At 35.4% G+C, this 14,118-nt stretch overlaps 1 protein-coding gene across 4 annotated transcripts in view; it reads left to right on the top strand.

The window, feature by feature from the left end:
* LOC113066024 (thiamin pyrophosphokinase 1) overlaps positions 1 to 14,118 on the top strand; it is a 60,700-nt gene that overhangs the window by 3,040 nt on the left and 43,542 nt on the right. Inside the window, exons 1-3 of one of the 4 annotated variants that reach the window (XM_026237588.1) lie at positions 7,059 to 7,191; positions 7,438 to 7,508; positions 10,911 to 10,985. In XM_026237588.1, coding sequence (XP_026093373.1) covers positions 7,469 to 7,508; positions 10,911 to 10,985 — 115 coding nt within the window. In that variant the 5' untranslated portion in view covers positions 7,059 to 7,191; positions 7,438 to 7,468. Of the gene's footprint in view, positions 1 to 7,055; positions 7,192 to 7,437; positions 7,509 to 10,910; positions 10,986 to 14,118 lie in introns of those variants that run through there. The other 3 variants (XM_026237589.1, XM_026237592.1, XM_026237591.1) reach the window with 3 other exon arrangements.

Here is a 14,118-nt window from a genome sequence, read left to right on the forward strand (position 1 = left end):
AGTGGGGAGTTCTTTAAAATGTAACGTCAGTACGCCATATTAAGTTAATTGCCTGCGAGCTTCTCCTCCTGTCTGTATGGTAATGCAACAGAGAGTCGAGTGGTTGTGAAGCAATCATTAGCCTATTTTTTTACAAAAACTGTTTATACGGGGCCATAATGTAACATAGATGGTAATGGAGCTCTTTATACATTGTCGTGTATCTTTAGAAATAAATAATGGACAAACGGAGTCTTTAAACGCCTCAGATGTAAAGTTATTCGCTGTCAAAGTGACGCCAAAATGAATGGGAGTCAATGGGAATGCTGACGCAAGTGAAGTTCTGCTACAAGATGGCAGCCCCCACCCAACTTCAACTTCCGGTCGACTTCCTTGCCGCCTGTTTTTGACACACAACGCGCCGATTCACGCAATACTATGCGTTGTCGGTGGGGGGCGAAATTGCAAGTATTGTAAATTAATTCAAGTATATTGTGTTTACAGAAGAAGAAAGTTTGAATACAATGGCGGGCCCTTACTGGCCACGAGTTCTATAGATCACACGTCAGCTGCGTCAGAGACGAACGGAGCGCGAGCGCAATCCTGTGACAGTCTTAAGGCGGTAAACAGTGGAGCGCATGAAGGACAGATAAGAGGCACGATTCACGAACACTCTTCAAGGTCTTCATTAATTCGTGCGTGTAGTAATTTAATGTGTATACATTTTGAAAGCATTGAATTGCTATAGAAATAGCGATTCATTCGATTATTTTTTGAATCGATTACTGTCCAAGATCGGCGATTCACGATTCAAAAATCATGTTTCAAGATCGATGCATATGAACCTACAGGGTTTGTAATCGAAGCTTCGAGAAAACAAATGAATCGTTACACCCCTAATTTACATGTATTCTTCAGTGAAACTGTGATAAAAAAATAAAATAAATTAAAATTGTGTTGGTTGGACCATTTCAGATCTACACCACCCTTTTCAGTCCAATAGGAATTTTATTTGGAATGAGGTAAATCAAACTGAGGTGGTTATATGATGGCTTTTCAAACCATAAATCCAGCTGATTATTTAAGTCCATGTAAACATTGCTATTATTTATTAAACTTAAATTCTTCCCACAAAAAATATAAAATGGCTTCAGAATTAAACACACAAAAGAAGAAAGAAAGTGACGTGACATTCAGCCAAGTGGTGACCCATACTCAGAACTTGTGCTCTGCATTTAACCCATCCGAAGTGCACACACACAGAGCAGTGAACACACACTGTGAACACACACCCGGAGCAGTGGGCAGCCATTCATGCTGCGGCGCCCAGGAAGCAGTTGGGGGTTCAATGCCTTGCTCAAGGGCACCTAAGTCGTGGTATTGTAGGTGGAGAGAGAACTTTACATGCACTCCCCCCACCCACAATTCCTGCCTGCCCGGGACCCGAAACTCACAACCTTTCGATTGGGAGTCCGAGTCTCTAACCATTAGGCCACGATTTCCCGCACGAGTCATATAGACCAATTCTATGGTGTATTCATGAAACTTTTACGTCTGATTTTGAGGTGTTTTCAATTGAATTGTAATTGCATGAAAAAAAGATTACCAGAATAATTCTTCAAATCGCCTCTTTTTGTGTTCCACTGATGAAATAAAGGCATAATGGTGTAATACAGCATGAGGGTAAATAAATAATGACAAAATAATAAAATAATAATTTTTAGGTGCACTGCTCCTTTAAAGGAATAGTTCACCTCAAAATAATTTTTTTTTGAAAAAGGACCCACTCGCCCCTCAGGCCATCCAAGATGTAGATTAATTAGTTTTTCAAATGTATCAATACATCACATACAAATCTGTTTCTGATGTGGAAACACATTTTTGGATGGCTTGGTGGTGAGAACCTTTTTTTTTGGGGGGGGGGGGGGGGGGGGCTGTTCCTTTAAAGGCCGTGTGGCAGGGTTTTTTAACCAATGAATTTGTGCAATTTTCTTGTTGTTAATAAACATTTAAACTGTTATCCATTGTATTTTATGTTGTTGGGTATCACAAAACGGAATATAATACGAAAAAGTAGGTACTATCTTACAGCTGTTTGCAACGATTCTCTTTTCCCCCACAATGCACTGCATTATGTCACGTTGGGGAGAGAATTTACCAAAGCCTGCCTTTAGAGCATTGAGCGTAACTAAAGAGACGAGTAGTAGACAAGACTATTCAGATAGCGCAGATTATAGATAAATAGTTAAATACATAGATATATATATATATATATATATATATATAGATAGACTAAATATATATAGATAGATAGATAGATAGATAGACAGAGAGATATTGATATTGACTATCAGCGACCAAAACCCACTCACTTCCCTACAGCACAAGCTTTCCAACGCAGTTTCCATGGGACAACACTGCCCATACAAGCACCTGCCAAACATAGCAACAGACACGCGGCTACGTTTGCAACTACATTTTCACCGGAGGAATGAATATAGCTACATATAGCTTTTATTTCTAGTTGACAAAAACCAAGTTTGCCAGTACTACGACACTGTGACAAAGGTTACCAGTACTTATCTGAACTAACATCATGATCGCTGCCACTAAATAGAAAGAAAACGTTGCTTTTTCACTCGGTGCTATCCAATGACAGTAAAAAAAAAAAAATATATATATATATATATATATATATATTGGGTGTAACGGTACGCAAAAATCACGGTTCGGTACATACCTCGGTTTTAAAGTCACGGTTCGGTTCATTTTCGGTACAGGGAAAGAAATGGAAAAATTAAACTGCTGGTTGTTCATTGCTATAAACTTTTTTTTAACTATTTGTTTTAAAATACTTTTTAATAAAATATATATAAAATTAAAAAAGAATAAGAAATAAAATACTGCTGCAAAGTTCTCCACTAAATAAAATGCTCTCAGTCTCAAACCAATATCATATAATAAAATATAATGAAAAATATAAATAAATAACTATGATTACAGTGCAGCATTACCAATCCCAGCTTGTAGGCCTGCTCATATTTAAAAAAAAATATATGTAACTATTCCAAACTGTAAAGTTGCAGCATCAACAGTTTCAGTTTTTATACCTGCTCAGATTTCGTTATTGCGTTGGACCGATCGGAATTAAGAGCAAAGGCCTGTTTAAATGCGGACGAGAGCTGCGTTTGAATTACAATCGTTTTTTTTCCTAGTTGTAGAGATGTTCACACTCGCCTCTTGAAAACCTTAGGCCGGTGACACACTGGCATGTTGCACCTGTCAAACATAGTCTATTTTGCCATCAATATTGTTGACGGTGTCCTTTATCAGTAGGCTTTATATTTAAGCTCAACATGAAGTATAGATATTGTTGTCGTGAAGACAAGATCCTGGTCTGTCGGCGGCCTCCCTCTATGCCACTTACAGTAGCAGCAGCGCACCAGCGCCGCATCAGGCACGATTCTGGTGTAAAGGCACAGAAAACGCGAAGCAGCCACCACATAACTAATCGCCAGAATAAACGCCACGCTCACACCATGCAGCCAGTGTGTCACCGGCCTTAGAATCAGCTGCGGGATTTGCGCTGAACGTGAAGACTTCCACCACTTAATATGTTCATTTGGAAACACGAAAATGTACCTGTTCCGCGCACAAAATATTGCATTCAATTATTCGGCACACCCGTACACCGTACCGAAAGCCCTGTACCCAAACGGTCCGGTACGAATACACGTACCGTTACACCCCTAATATATATATATATATATATATATATGTGTGTGTGTGTGTGTGTGTGCGTGTGTGTGTGAACGCGGAGACTTCCGCCACTTAATATGTTCGTTTGGAAACACGAAAATTTACCTATGTCACGCGCACAAAATATTGCATTCGGTCATTCGGTACACACGAGCACCATACCGAAAGCCCTGTACCCAAACGGTCCGGTACGAATATACGTACCGTTACACCCCTAATATATATATATATATATATATATATATATATATATATATATATATATATATGTGTGTGTGTGTGTGTGTGTGTGTCGTTGTTGTGCACTGCTGCTCGTAGACTAGCTCCAGTGCTCATTGTTGCGTTGCTAAAAGATAGCAACTCACCAGGACACTTCACCAACTCTCCACTCATTATTCTCGGACCATGCATTTAATAGGTTTTGATGGCCATCAGTTCTTGGCAATTCCTCATTTGCCCTCTCACGTTTGGCAGGTTCGAAATTATATGGCTGCGAGCCATCATACATGGCCCTAATTGTCCCGAAAGTTATACTAAAGCAAAAAAAAACTTGAGTATTTATTGTCTGATAAACATTAAAAACTGTCTGCAGAGGTTGAGTCGTCCTGCAACCAGCCCCCGCCGGCTGCTCATGAAAGTGAAAAGTGAAAGTGACGTCACATACAACGTGACATTCAGCCAAGTATGGTAACCCATACTCAGAATTCGTGCTCTGCTTTTAACCCATCCAAAGTGCCAGACACAGCAGTGAACACACACACACACCGTGAACACACACCCGGAACAGTCGGCAGCCATTTATGCTGCGGCGCCCGGGGAGCAGTTGGGGGTTCAGTGCCTTGCTCAAGGGCACCTAAGTCATGGTATTGAAGGTGGAGAGAGCACTGTACATGCACTCCCCCCGCCTACAATTCCTGCCGGCCCGAGAATCGAACTCAAAAAAACCCTTCGATTATGAGTCCGACTCTCTAAGCATTAGGCCACGACTTCCCCCTCATTGGCTGCAGCACCTTTTTCGAAGTTCGAAGAACCAGACCGTAGGCGTCTAGGCATGAATTTAGATATTAATTTATCTAATTAATCTATATGCACAAAGACAATACAAACTTTTTGTCCCCTTTTTGTTTTAAAGCTTGATGAAGTTTGATGGTTTTTAAGACCATTTTTGAGACATTTTAAAAATGATATACATATCTTGAGTGATTTATGTACCCATTAATCGACACAGTGGTGGTTAACCTGCAACATGGCCTTTAAGTCCCACATGCTTGAGTTTGTGAGTTTCTTGTGCAATCTTTTTTTGACAGCACTCTACTTTCATCAATAGTGTTGTGGGTGTTAGGCTGGATTAGACCCTTTTAGTTAATATGTTGAACCAGTTTAGCAGAGTGTTCGGGATACACCTCTCTACCTGCATTGATCTGTTGCTCTCTGCAAGATTGATCCAGGTAACGACATTTTGCACTGTCTGTTGAGTAAATAATTATATATTTATCTAGCATAAAGCTCAAAGTGCTGTCCTTTCAACCATTGCTGTCATACATAGCAAGGATAAGATATCTGCTTCAGAACAAGATAGTACAGTCAATTAAATTATTTTTTTCTGGTCTTAAAGCTTGAAGCTTTAGTTGGTGATTTAAATGTCTGTCAAAACCTTAGTGGAAAAAGAAGTGTACTTTGGTATATGAAAATGAATATAAATGAAAAAAAGATGTAAATGAAAATGTATTATAGTTAAAATTTGTATTCAGTGCAGTAAGCTGAATTTGAGAGTACTTAAATTCCACTTTATTGTTGTCTGAAATATGGTAAAACAGTCTTATATTTAAAGTCATATATTTAAATATATTTCTAATTACACATATGTAATGATTAAGTTGTAATTTAGTAAATTTCCAATATATTAACTTTAATATCGAACTGCATATTACAGTTAAAATTTTTATCATGTGCTTTAAAGGAAAAGTTTTAATTTAAAGCAAAAGTTTTAATTTGACATTATTACAAAGTGCACTTTTTAAAAGTGTACTTAAGTGTGTTTAAACAGTTCTGAAAATGTACTCTCTTAACTGGCCTTTTATTTCATTAATATTATATTGTATTATGATCTGCAGGTACACTGAAAAAAATGGTGTAGAAACAGTTTTCATTTAGAAATTGATAGGAAATTTGAGTAATAATTATAAAGAATCTATTTTGAAGTAGAAGGACTGAAATAGCATTTTCTAGACTAGCGGATATTATCATTATCATTACATAAATTACTCAAGATTAATTCAAAAACAGTGAATTTATTCAATAACAAAACACAGCTACTTTTGTGTGTTGCTTGGAGACGTGAATTTGTTAGACTATTTTGGTTGACATAGCAAAAATAAAAAAAAGTAATTGCCAATATTTTGTCTAAAATTTGGATTACCCAGTATTAACTTTTGTTTACTGAACTGTTGTTTAAAAGCAGCATCACACTCATAAACATGTTGTCGCGATCAATGGCTGGAGTACCTTGGTTGTCCACTAGAGGACTCCATCCCAGAACTTTGCCACTCTATCAAGAACTTAATTCCCCATAATCCTGTGCCCGGCCTCATCAGCACTCATTGTTTGCACCTGTGTCTCATTAGCATGTTTAACTCACCCTATATATGCCCGGTGTCCTGACAGTTTATCCTACTCATCAGTTTTTCTTACCAGTGTTTACTATGCATGCAAACATTAATAAATGCATCCTTTTTCTCATGCTGAGCAACAATATTTAATGTATCTGCATTACTGTAAGGGTAGCCTTTAATAAAACACAATATAATATGTAGAAATTTTTTGTTGTTGTCTGTTTCTGTATCCCTTCTAGCCACAGCTATGAATATAACACATAATTATTGTATTTGCATTACTGTAAGAGTAGGTTTAGGGTTGTGGTAGGTGTAGACGTAAATAAACCATAACTTTACAGATAGCATTTTTTGTTGCCGAATTGTACTTCCCACTGTTTTAATGGGAGGAAGCCAAATTTGTCAGGGTAGAATAAAATCGACAGAACACAGGTTCTAAGTCTTATGTGTTATTGCTGCAATTCTAAGTCTTGTATTTTGGTTCTCCCGTATCTTGGTTCCTGGTCTTGTTATTCTGCCTGTTTTCAAGATCTTTTTGTTTGCCTCAGCTCCTTACTTTCCTTGTTTTGGATCGCCTATTTGTGTATGACCTTTGACTGCCTTTGAATTACGTTTGCGAAATACCCCTCATTAAACTACTAATTTTGGATCCTCTACCTTCATCAGGCAGTTCATGACAATGGTTATTGATTTTTTTATTTTTTTATTTACACTGGATCCTGGGAGGTTTTTGGGATGAATAAGCTGTGTGTAAGCTAGTCATCTATTACAGGGGCAGAGCAACAATAAGTTCAATAGGAAGAGTTAGTGGTCACAGGACAAAGAGGTCTAGACAAAGACGGTGAGTGAGTGATCTGATCTGATCCTCTAGCTGAATATTCCTTCCATTTGTATGATTTTTATCATGTATTTTAAACACTTTACATGGTCTGTAGTGTTTGTTTTCATTGCGTTTCTTTATCTGTCATAAAAGAAAGCTATTGTTTTGATTAGAACTTCTAATTTGAAAAGATATTCACTCACTCAAAGCTTTTTTTGTTGTTGTTGTTGTCTCTTAAAATAGTATGTTTTTCTTTTTCTCCTACAGTTGATGAATCCAGCTTGTTATAAACACGAACATGGATGAATTCGCTCCATTAGATTGCCTTTTGCCTTCAGGTATTTATTCATTTTAAAACTCATGTAAAAGTCTATGTATTTATTCTTGCCCATGCATGTGTTTACACTTTGACCCTTAGAACATAAACATAGTTAATAAATATATAATAGTTACAGTTGCAATTACAGTTACAATTCAAATGCTTTAAATTGGCCATTTTGCCTGTTCATAGTTGTGACACGTGCTATGTCTTATGCATTCTAACTGAATTGGAATGTAAATCTTTTTTATTTTCAGTGAGCTTTTTTTATTCACAATGGCTAAGAATAAGATTTACCTCCATCATTTGTATTTCTTATGCATCTCCACAGTGCTTATTCAGGTGTAATTATTAATTTTTAATCATTTACTCTATTTGCACAGATGAGACTGCACAAACATGGGCATATTGATGATGCCTAATATTTTATCACACAATGTGGGTTTCTATGTGCATTTTTATTAGATCTCTACATATATTATTTGTTCTATTAATATATTAACTTAAAACATCACTGTTTACTTAAGAAATAGTGTGTGTGGGGGTGTTAGGGGGATGAGAGCTGTTAAAACCAGTCAGATTAATACACCACTTTGTTTCAAAGGTCAGGAAATGCTGGCTGTAGTTGTTGTTGTATTTTTTATTTTTTTTTACCAGGATGGTAGAAGCAATTTGACAATTAGCTAATGACCCCAGTCAAGTTAATTTTTCTGCAGAGATGGATAACAGTCGTCACCCCCATTATAGTAACGAATGCATTCTCAATGACTAACATCAACCTTTGTCCTGGTCTTAACTTCCCTGCAAATGTTCACTGGTAAGTTGGTAAAGGTTCATGGGTATACCACTAAATGGCTGTACGTCTTTTGCACTGTATTTCAATGCAAAATCTGTGTCTTAATCACAAACCGCAAATCATGCTGTTTATCCAGACATTAAAATATATATTAATTCTTTAAAAATTCTTAAAATGCCTTCTTTCGAACCCATCCTCACTCGAATACAATTTTGGAAATATAAAGACTGCAGTGCAGTATTATTTATGTACTATTATAGTATTTATTTTGTTTATTATTAAAATATATAAAAAGCTGCTTCTGTCAATGAGATGATTTCCTTGTGCGTGTAAACATTTGGCAGTAAATCTCATTCTGGTAAATATTTTGAATCGGCGTTCATTTTTCTATATTCAGTTTAATTAGTTTAAGTTTTAGGGTATTTTTTTTGTGATCTAAACAGTGACACGGGGCAGTGCAGTCGCCTGTCAATGACATTAGTTACCCTTTGTTACCGCCTTTACTGACGTAGAAACCACATGACAACAGTGTCATGGACAAAACGCGTCTGATCCATCATCTGATCGCGTCTTTGCATTGACTTTGTATGTAATTTACTCACGCAAATCGTTGAACTCGCGTTAAATCCATGATTTATCTTTCCGTCTGATTGATGGCCGTCAGCGGTTGGGTAGAAGACAACAAATCTCATCATTCCACGCTCCTCCTTAGTGTCATCAAACCACACGATTGTTATTGTTTTGATAGTGCGCCCTCTCTTGGCAGGTCCTACAACCTGTACCTTTAATCCTTTTTTTTATGGTGTACACTAAAAAACATGCATTAATGATGCTGTATGTTCTTAATGCTGCCAGCATTTAGCCATGAGGAGATTTTGGGATGTTGTCCAAATGTGTGAGCAGCTTGGCTCTGAAATGTGTTGCAATTAAATGTGTGAACCCATGCATTTGGGACTGTTTGGAGTGCTGAGATGCCTTACAGAACATTATCTTGAAATAATAAAAACACAAAATTAGTGAATGCATTTCATTTTCTCCCACAGAGTGTTTCAGACCATGTAGCTGGATCAGTATGTAACAAAGTAGCCTACGGTTAAGCACACATGCTTACATTGAGCTTTGGTGCACTAGTGGGAGATACTACTTTTTCTTACTATATAAAAAAAAATGTAAATGATAACATTAAGGTTAGTCGTAGGGATGTAACGATTACCGGTCTGACCATAAATTATTATAAAATTTGTCATGGTTTAGTATTACTGTTTCATCTTTTAATTATCTTTAAAACTGTGATATATTACCGCGATTTGAACAACTTGCGATACATAAATACTGTCCAGCATAAAGCACATTTTTAAGTAACAGTCTCTCGTGCGCACAGCATGCAGAGTAGATTTTTGTCCAAGGAGGTTATGGAAAACCGCTCTAATTCAGATTTACAGATACTTATATTTATATTCCTGTCTGGCTAAAAACAAACCGAATTTACATGTCATTCTGTAAATTTTGACCAGTTGATGGAAAAGCAAGTTTATGTGGATTCTACACATTAAAACAATTCAGATAAGTTATCTAAAATTATTTATGGAGCAGATAAAATACATATAATAATTTTTTTTATCAGATTTCTACTTAAATATTTTTCTTTATTTAAAGGCTGAAATGTATAGAGGTTTACCTTTTCATTAAACTTTTTCAAAGCTTTATTTGAACATTTATATTAGATATTTCAACATGCTATTAAACTGTCAAGCTGTCATTTAAAATCCGAACATCATTGGTAATGTTATTGTTTTAGTGATTATGCAAACAAAAAGTTTTTTTTTTTTTTTTTGTTGATATTTAAAAATAAAACTTGGTAAAGTGATTTGTGTCTGTACTTTTTTAACATCTACAGCACATTTTAACAATACCGTGATAATACTGATAACCGTGATCATTTTGGTCACTATAATAGTGACAAGAAATTTTCATACCATTACATCCCTTAGTCTCCAACAATATTCTATTTTGCTCAAAAATAAAAGCTTTCATAACATTTAAGAACCATACTGTATGTCTCATTACTGGTATTTTTTCTCTCATTCATTTATTTGAGTAAATATGTTTTTTTAACAAAATTAATTGTTTATATATTATTGTAGCTTATGCATAGTATTTGCTGAATTAAATTTTTTTATGTTCTTTACTGAGTATAATTTATTTAGAATTGGTTACAAAGAAAGAAAGTGATCTTTTACATTTAATGTTAATGTGTATAGCTGAAATTGTTTCATTATTACACTTTGCTTTACATTGCTGCACATAAAATACATCTATCAGTTGTTCTTTATGTCATCTTTAAACCATCAGAATTGGTTTACAATGGGCATTAGGCTCTATTTTTACATGTATTACTCTTGCTGTTTTATTAGCTGCTTCTACTTAGAACTGTATCTCACCAGATTAAACCAAATATTACAGGTTTTTTTTTTGTTGTTGTTGTTGTTGTTGTTGTTGTTGTTGTTTTCAGTTTCACACTGTAAATGAAAGGACTGAGAGTTCATTGTAACCACAGGACGCTGTTGAAATCTAGCTGCCCTTTTAATGTTTACTTTCTGTGTGTTTCTTCTGTTCTTACACCAGGAAAACAAAGGATTTGCTTGATTATCCTAAATCAGCTGGTAGATGAGCAGTACTTCCATGTGCTGTGGAGTAAAGGTATTGATTTTGTGATGAATATCACATTGGTCAATGATTTGATCCTTGTCTGTATTTGTATATAGTATATGCTGTATATGATGACATACCTTGTACACAACATACTTTTGTTTTTTTGTTTGTGTTCATAGCTTAAGTTATTATTATTATTATTATTTTTTAATAAGTATTAATAAAATTCGAAATATATATCAAAAAAATACTAAGATACACAATGCATGTATGACAATTGGGATGCACCGACTTGCCAGGTTATGAAAATAGACACTTTAAGGATTTAAAAAAATCAGTTTGCATAAAAAAAGCCGGGGGGTGCGCATGGACCCCTATTTCCATCTAGACTATTATCTTTAGTTGAGAATTTCACAGACCAAAATTATATTATTATAATTCCTTACATTGGTGAAGCAGATTAGTAATTTTTTTTTTCTTCTTCAAAAGGTTTGGGGGCATGATCAATTGCATTAACTTTACCATTTCACTATGTTTTCATAATTAATTGGACTACATTTGTGCATTAATTTGATTGCCCAATAGTTTATTTCGTTTTTAGGGCTATTGAAGCCTTTTCAGCAGTGCAATAAGTTAAGAAAATGCCTTTTTGTTTCTTTTATACATCTTTCCTGTTGTTTAATGTAGACTCTCTTCTGATGGTTGCCACTTAGTTTTTATGCATGCGAGAGTTTTTGTCAATTATATTGCACTAGCTTTTGTTGGTTTCCTGAGTTGATCTCATTTAAAAACTCTTGTTAGTTTAACTCCTCTGCCCTTGCATCAGAGATGCTGTGTAATTTTCATGTGGTTTTGCTCTGGAGGCAGAGCAGGTGGGCGATGAATGTGTTGCTGGGAGCAGGGTGAACATATCCAGATGGTCTTCCTTGAGGGACCGGGGCAGGGCGCTCCACCCCTCCTCCAGTGAGCCTCAGAAGTACAGTCCTATGGGCCGGTGGCACCACCAGTGCTCTGTAGGACTGGATGATCAAAGATAACACTTTGTAGATACCAACACGTTTTTGGATGCTTTTCAAAACTAACTTAAAGTTTGCTGCTTTCTGATTTCAGTTGTGTGATTAGTAGTGAAAACTGCAAACACTTAATTTTAAGTTTCAACTGCAAACACTTAATTTTTTAAACAAACTAAATACTGTGAAACAGTTATAAAAATTGTAACTGAGTATAAAATGTGTCCAACCCAATTCTTATTATATATATTTTTTAAGTGTGAACAGTTAAAAAGTTTACAAGCCAGTCGAAAACCACATCAATCTTATTTAGATCAAATTTTTGCATAGCATCTTAGTCTGATTTTATTTTAAAAATTTTTACTTTTTATGGGAACTGTATACCCTCTAGATCACATCATTTTACAGTAAGTCTTTCCTCATATAACAAACTGTGGCATTCACTTTGTAGTGAATGAGTTTACGAGTCAGCGGTTTAGGATATGACTTGGTGTGTAAAATGTCACTTACGTTGTCTCGTGCACCTCATTAGTATAGCACTGTGGCAATAAGACATGAGCAGAGGCAAAACGTCCATGCTTACACAGTGTTGTATAAGAAAGTCTCTTGGCATTCTGCTGGCATCATCAGTGATATTCATCACATCTGACAATGACTACACTGTCAAAAATTGAATTCTTTACCTGCAATATGACCGTGGACAATCAGTCTTCAAGATTGAATTTGAAAACCAAATCAGATTTATGGAAGCCTCCTGTAAGCTGTATGTAACCTTCTCTAATGATGTTAATTGAAGGAAATGCTTCAAATGTCTTGCTGTGATAAAAGCTTGATGTATTGTAGAATTAACATTGCCACAGAAATCCGATACACTATAGTATACCATTTCTTTCTTTATACCATTTCTTTCTTCTGAATATTGTGGTATGTGGAGTAATTATCCCTCCCTCTGTATTGAAAAGTGTGAACCCTAACCCTTCCCTTAAACATTGTTATTTAGTGGAAAATGGACCAAAGTAATTTATATATATATATATATATATATATAATATATATATATATATATATATATATATATATATATATATAAATATATATATATATATATATATATATATATATATATATATATATATATATACAATTTTTTTTTTTTTTTTACTTTTCATTAGAGAATCTTGAAAAAATGTCTCACAGTTTCCACAAAAATATTATGCAACACTTTAACTGTTTACAAAATTGATAATTATAATAAGAAATAATTATTCAGCTCCAAATCAGCATATAATTATGATTTCTGAAAGATCATCTAACAATGAAAACCGGAGTATTGGCTGCTGAAAATTCAGCTTTACTATTACAGGAATACATAACATTTAAAAAAAATATTGAAATAGAAAACAGTTTGTAATATTTCACAATATTCCTGTTTTTACTGTGTTTTGATCAGATAAATGCGGCCTTGATGAACAGAGATTTCTTTGTAAGCAACCCCAAACTTTTAAACGGTAGTGTATGCGTTGTTTTTAAAATGCCAGTTTTGCTCTTCCAGTAAAATGGACAAAAAAATATTGATTATTTAAACATAGATTTTTTTCCAATCAGATCCTCTCTAAAATGAGAAATATTACAACCGGCGGTTAACTGCAAGTAGCAAACTTATGGCCATGAAAAATGCTTACTGGCTGTTTTTTAAAAAATGTATTCTGCCCAAACTTCCTCCTCTAAAGGAAATAAGAAAAGTTGTAGACCTAAAGTAGATTTGCACCCATTCTCTCTCTCTCTCTCTCTCTCTCTCTCTCTCTCTCTCTCTCTCTCTCTTGTGGATAAAGAAACCATCTTAAAAGGTGAACTAACCTTCCATTTTGCTCATTGACCACTCGTCCCTCTTTGATTTACAGAGGCCACAGGCTTCACTTCACTTCCACTGCCAAAAGACATTAAATCAGCGACAGCAAAGTCTGCCTCATCAATATTTGTCCTCCATAAAACACCAGCCGAGTAGCAAAAGTTCATGACAGGAAGAGGAAGCACTGCTGGTGGATTATGAAGTGTTTATTTACAAGGTTATCTGTCCCGCACCAGGGCTTCAGTGAAAGAGCATTCACCAATGATTTACCCCTCCAGCATCTCCGGCCGTTGTAATGCTGCCTCACCACAAGTGAGAATGG

The sequence above is a fragment of the Carassius auratus genome, chromosome 49, assembly GCF_003368295.1.
Source record: "Carassius auratus strain Wakin chromosome 49, ASM336829v1, whole genome shotgun sequence".
Classification (NCBI taxonomy): domain Eukaryota; kingdom Metazoa; phylum Chordata; class Actinopteri; order Cypriniformes; family Cyprinidae; genus Carassius; species Carassius auratus.